Source organism: Mustela nivalis, assembly GCF_964662115.1.
Source record: "Mustela nivalis genome assembly, chromosome: 16".
NCBI lineage: Eukaryota > Metazoa > Chordata > Mammalia > Carnivora > Mustelidae > Mustela > Mustela nivalis.
In genome coordinates, this window is record NC_139035.1 from 68,862,508 (window position 1) to 68,868,812 (window position 6,305).

The 6,305-nt window shown below is 58.2% G+C and overlaps 1 protein-coding gene across 1 annotated transcript; it reads right to left on the reverse strand.

Annotated features, from left to right (window-relative positions):
• Positions 1–2,818: 2,818 nt before the first annotated feature.
• Positions 2,819–5,675, reverse strand: S100A9 (S100 calcium binding protein A9). Its single transcript, XM_082703800.1, has 3 exons — positions 5,510–5,675; positions 4,969–5,141; positions 2,819–3,164 (listed from the first exon to the last, which is right to left on the reverse strand). Exons 2-3 carry the CDS (start codon positions 5,116–5,118, stop codon positions 2,928–2,930), a joined length of 387 nt encoding a protein of 128 aa, XP_082559926.1. The 5' UTR covers positions 5,119–5,141; positions 5,510–5,675; the 3' UTR covers positions 2,819–2,927.
• Between the last annotated feature and the right edge of the window lie 630 nt (positions 5,676–6,305).

The window sequence follows — 6,305 nt, forward strand, 5'->3', positions numbered from 1 at the left end:
CCGTCCTACTCCCAGACTGAGCTAACAGAGAGACGGAAGAAGGGGAACTCTTGGCATCTACGAAGCTCTGTCCCCTGCAGCCCCGCAGCTGCTCCACCCTCTTCAGCAAACTGCCCCCACCCCCACCCCTGTCCCCGTGACCCCCTGACTTCCACTTGCTCATCTATAGTGTTTCATTCTGGCACCTGGGGCAGTTGAGCTGTAACTTCTGCCTTCGGGGCCATCATCAGACTTGATAAGGGCTTCCAGGTCTGTATGAGGAGTGCAGTGGTGGAAGTCAGAGAGTTCCATGGGCCTGGAGGGTAAGCCTCTACATGTTTGCAGAAGATGGTGGTCAGGGAAGGCTTCATGGAGGCAGTGACAGAGGCCCTCGGAGACCTGCTGGAGCCCCCAGGGTGTTGAGAGCATTCCTGGTGCACAGGTGTGGAGGCTGGAGAAAGTCTGGGTGTTCTTTAGGGGAAGCACTTTGAAAAGGTGGGTGGCTGCATGGCTGGGAGGGACTAGATTCTCCCTGTGCCTCCAAGGATGGGGGGGGGAACCAGGGCGGAGGGCCGGCAGGGACAAGGCGGCAGATTCTGGCTTGGTGCGATGCAGACCCTTCCCAGGGTCAGCGCCACATTAGGAAACTCCCTTTCCTGGAGGGGTTCAGGCCAGGCCACCACCTGCTGGGGACGCGGGGGAGCATCAGGCAAGCATGGGGGGCAGGCGGGTTTTAAGCAATGATTTTCAGACTGTTTTCAAGACAAATCCGTTTCCTCAAAGGGAAGCTTCTAGGGGTGATAGACGAAGGCTAAGATGCCGGAAGGGAGCCGGAAGGGAGCCGGAAGGGAACCGGAAGAGAGTCGGAAGGGAACCGGAAGGGAGCTGGAAGGGAGCCGGAAGGGAACCGGAAGAGAGTCGGAAGGGAACCGAAGGGAGCCGGAAGGGAGCCGGAAGGGAGCCGGGCGGGGCTTGGGAGTCCCGTCGCCTTGCTGCCCCCTCCCTTCCAGTTGAGACATCCAGAAGCCTTCCGTCTACCAGTCTTGGTCGCTCCGCCTCCTCCCTCTTTTCTGCACACCACCCGCAGGAAAGGAGCACGTGGCACATTCTGGAACACCTGCAGGGTCACTGTTGGTTGAGACGCCTCCATGGACCAGCTGCCGCCCCGCTGCTGGGAATGAGGCCCAGGAGCGCACGTGCCGCAGCCTGGCCCGTGGAGACCACGGCCGGGTGAGGAGGCAGGGTCACGCACATACTCATGGGACACTGGGAAAGGGAGGGGGCGCTGAGGGGTGGAGGTGCCTGCCCCACCCTGGGGCATCCCCAGGTCCCCCAGCTGGTTCTCTTTCTCCAGACTGCCCCCAGAAGGTGACTCCTACCTGGTCGTGAAGGTCAGGGAGAAGGTTGATCAGAAGATGAGTCTCCCCAGTCTCAGCTCCCTGAGTCAGGCAGGGAAGGGACCTGGGGCTTCTAAACTCTGCTCCCCAAGCTCACACAGACTGGAGGAGTTCCTGGAAACACCATACCCTCAAGTGGGGCCATCAAATCCCTGTAACCACAGCAGAGGCCCCGGCCCCTTAGAGCAGAGGCCGGCACAGTCCGCCCGGCAGACAGCCCAGTGACCGGCTGCAGGCAGCCAGTGTGGGGCACTGGAAACCTGACCTTCTTCTGACCTGCTCAGCAGTGGGGAGAGAGCCGGGACAGCCAGCCCATGGAGAAGATGGGATTCGAGGCCCTTTTGTCTCCACACTGTTTTGTTTTTAAAAGATTTTATTTGTTGGGGTGCCTGGTGGCTCAGTCAGTTAAGTGTCTGCCTTCTGCTCAGGTGATGATCCCAGGCTCCTGGGACTGCTTCTCCCTTTCCTTCTGCCCGCCGTCCCGCCCACTTGAGCTGTCTTTCTGACAGAGAGGGAGCGAGAGAGCGAGAGCGTGAGAGAGCATGATCAGGTGGAGGGGCAGGGGTGGAGGGAGGAGCGGGCTCCCCGCTGAACAGGGAGCCTGATTGGGGGATCAAACCCAGCACCCTGGGATCATGACCTGGGCTGGAGACGGACGCTTTGCTGACTGAGCCCTCCAGGCTTCCTTCTGCACGACTTTGAGCAGCTCCACTGCTTTATGTCCTGGACTGGGCCCTTCCTCACTCTGTCTCACTTTCTTCACTTGTGCAGGGAGCTCTGGACCTAAAGTACCACGTCCTCGTGGAAGTGGTTGGCCTTAATGGCTGCAGGGACAGGACTGGAGCTCTTTCTTCCAACCAGCAGGAGGGGCTCTTCTCTCTCCATCTTGCGGGCACTGGGTGGGTACGGGTCAGATTCACCCGCTCTCATCCCTGCCGCACCTGCTCCAGCGCCTGGCCATGGGGAGGGTGCTGTGGATCCAGGACACAGGTGACGGGCAAACACAGCCGACCCAGTTCCCTTCTTAGACACAACTGCTCTGGGCGCACCTGTGGGTAACTCCCTGAAGAGCGAGGTCTCTTAGGAGACTACAGATGGCTATGGAAGATGGTAGACAGCCCTGGGTGCAGGAAAGTCAGGGCAGGCGGGGTGGACTGCATGTCGAGAGGAAGGGATATCCGCCTTTTGCCTTCTATGGGGACGAGAGCCAGATGACGGTCAGTACAGGGAAGTCCTGAGCCGGATTGAGGGGACCTGAGTAGTGGGGACCGAGGTAGGAGTGGGAAACAGTCAGGAAGTGAGTCCAAGGGATTTAGCTGTGGCTTCTCACTCTGTCATTAGCAGGTGAAGGGGCTCAGCCGTTAAGGGGTAGGGCCATGAGCCACCCAGGCCCCTGGAAGGACAAGTCAGGAAGTGTGGTGGAAGAAGGACACACAGTGCTTGCTTGGAAGAAGACTTTATTTTGCCCCCCATTTCCCAGACCCCCAGCTAAGGCAGTGGGGCCTCTCTGGGGCCCTCGTTGGGCAGGAGCAGGGTGTCCTGGCCTCCTGGCTAGTGGCTGTGGCCGTGGCCATGGCCACCGTGGCTATGGCAGTGGCCCTGGTCACCCTGCCCAAAGCCTGGCCCGTGGCTGTGGCCTTCTCCTTCAGGGGCATTCTTGTGCATCTCCTCATGGGAGGCCATTGTCAGCCTGCCCACTAGGATGGAGAACTCCTCGAAGTTCAGCTGCTTGTCCCCGTTTGTGTCCAGGTCCTCCATGATCTTGTTTATGGTATTGTCATTCTTCTTCTGCGGGTTGGGGGGACAGGGCGGTTAGGGCTGTCGGTTTGGCCAGTGCTGGGGACGGGGGCTCAGCCAATGACCCCAGGCAAAGGCACAAGGAAATCTGCCTCCTAGGCCTCAGGTAAAAAATTAAAAATGACCATTGGCGGTCGCCCATGGTCTAGCAGATGCTGAACATGTGACACTTGCTGAGTTATTCTGCATATAACCTGAGCACTATGATTCTCTCTGTTTTACAGAAGAACTGAGATCAAGAGACTTGCTTGAGGTCACGTAGTTAGTACGCACAGAAATGTCTCCTCATTTGGTCTTTATAACAAGCTTAACAGGTGAACTTGGGTACCCTCCTTGAGGAAGCCGTCGCAGAAAAGGGGAACTAGTTCCTGCGGACTGACAAGGCTTGGGAGCCGAAGGGGGTCATGAGCCCAGCCTTGTTCCAGTCCGTGCGCCCGACTGTCCTGCTCCTTTCTCTTTTCCTGCCTCTCCCTTCTCTCTCTAGGTTACTCATTAGTGACACTCATTTCAACCTACACAGGGGGCAGCATCTAGGAGAACAAGATGCTTTGTATCCTGTGTGGGGCCAGAGAGCAGTGGATATTGTCCATTTACCCCGAAGGGTGTGACGAAGTCTGCTGGGGGGTGCGGTGGGAGGTGGGGGGGCCAGGCTGCCCTTGGTCCCGCCCCCTGGCTGAGAAGCTCAGCCGAGTCCCTTCCCCAGACCCTGTGGGTGCCCAGCTCAGACCCCATGCCCTTCCTCCTCCAGCAGCCCCTCCACACGGCCTTCTCTTCTGCACTTTTCCCTGTTGCCCTGTTCCCTGTTCACTCTGGAGCGGCGGCTCCGCAGGGTCTCAGCTTTCCCTCCTGGACAAGGGAGGTGGGTGCTAGGCCAGGTGTGGGAGTCACACGGAGGAGAGCCTCCCCCCACTAGCTCTTGGCTGGACCCTCTCCTGTCTGTGCTGACCAAGCGCCCTGCTTCCCCGTGTCTGCACCTGTGGGGAGCAGCCAGTCTTCCCTCTGTATCGCCTCCTGAGCTGTGTGGGGCTTCGGGGAAGGCTGCCTCCTTCCCCAGGAATGGAGCTGAGACTGGAACTCAGAGACCTCACTCTTCTGAGTCCAGGCCTCTGTTTTCCCAAAGTCCCCCAACTTGTAAAGAAAACTGAAAGATTGGATAAAACAAATTCTCCTCCTACCCCCCCCCCCCCAGCTGCCAAGTCATTTGCAGATCAGGGGAATAAACTAATTATGTTTCTGTGTGTTTTGTGCACACAACTGCCCCACAGGGGCTTTTCTGCACATGGTGTGTTTTCTACTCTGGAGCCCCTCAGCCCTCGCACTGAGACCGCCCTGGGGGTGAACATCTTCCCCGCTTCTGCCAAGAGGTGTCCTCAGTTTCTTCCCTCCTCAGTTTAGCATTAGCCCAAAGTCACCTCCTTGGAGGGGCCCTCCTTGCCCACCCACCTAGTCGGCTCCCCCCACACAGCCCAAGTCACCCACAGCGCTCTGTCTTGCACCCTTTGGGGGCACTGATGGGCATTGGCTTTATCTACGTTCTTTGTTGCTCAACATCTTTGCTGTGTATCCCAACCATGGGTCCCTGTTTGCCACTACGCACTCCAACCCGGGACGGGTCCTGCACACAGCATAGCTGCCAGTCACTATGCTCTCTAACTTGGAGCAACTCTAGGGACAGGGCAGCCGGTGCCTCTGCAGGCTGGGCTGAAGGATTGGCCCTGCAGAGAGCCCCCTCGTGCTCCACGCCTCAGCCCAGACTGCCCGGGCTGCCCCAGGCCTGCTAGGATCCTCTGCCTACCTTGAGGAAGTTGGGCAGCTCCTTTTTGACGAGCTGTTTCAGTTCCTTCTGGTTAAGCATGTCTTTGTGCCCCGTGTGCACAGAGTACTGGTGGAAGATGTTGATGATAGTCTCGATGCTGCACTCCAGCTGGGACATCTGGTCCGCCATCTTCCTGTATTCCTGCACCCTGTCTGAGGATCGGGTAAGCGAGAGCTTAGGTGTTCAGAAGAAAAGGCTGCTGAGCTCCCCGGACACCTCCCACAGGCTGCACGTAGGAACAGCAGGAGAAACACAGAAGGAAAAGAAGCTGCGATGGGACTGAGAGAAGATACGCCCCACACATGGGAGGGGTGGGCTTGGGTGTCTGGAGAAGGCTAAAGAGCAGGGTGTTTGAGGACAAGGGGCTCTGGCAGAATTTGAGCCAAGAAACGGTGAGGGAATTTTCAAGTGGGTGGGTCAGCCCAGGAGGGCTTCCAGGAGGAGGCCTGGGAGGAGACCTGTTGTGGCAGGGAGGTGAGGAAGGAGTCGGGGTTTTGGGGGAAGCTGAGAGCTTACTTACCCAAGTCCCAGAGCCACACAGAGGGATGTGATGGTGCCGTGTGTGCCCAACATTTATAGGCGGCCCCTGGCCAGACCCTCAGCTCTCGTGCGAAGATTGCTTCACAGGTGAGCAGTGTGGCAACCCTGAGTTGGACTGTCAGTGCCAGGAAAGGGGTTGGGGCGGGACAGGAAATGTCCACAAAGTTCCTTGGGCTTTTTTGTGAAATGCCCAGCCCTGGGCCTGGAGCTGTTGGGGAGGAAGCTGGCTAGAGAGCTCACTTCCTCTCCACCCCAACCCTCTGCCCTACCTGAGTCAGTGAGCCACCCCTCCCCGGGTGGCCTTCACTGCTCGGCCCCTGCTCTGCCTGTGTGTGGCCCAGCCAGGCCCTCAGAGTCTTCCTATGTCTGCCTGGCTCCCTGATAAGCCCTCCTTGGAGGGTGAGGTGTTGGCGTGGGGTTCTGAGACTCGTGGGGTGTGAGTTGGGGCTAGGAGAGTTGTTGGAAGTGCTCCAGCCCCTTGTATGGTGAAATGCCAATAGAGTATTACCCCCACCTTAAAAGACCACCAGAGACGGGAGTCAAAGCCAATCAGCAAGGGTCGTTTATTGCAGGTCTGTGATTTCTGCAAGTTAACTATTTATCATTTTATGGCAGTCAGGGGTGCCTGAGGAATGCTACACATATGGAGGGGAGCGGGTGAAGGGGGAGTGCAAGGCACCAGCTTTTGCTTTGTCCTCAGCCAGCCTTCTGCTCCTTCAATGGCAGAGGAGGAAACTGAGGCCAGAGCGGGGCCTGCTTGGTGACCTCGCAGGAAC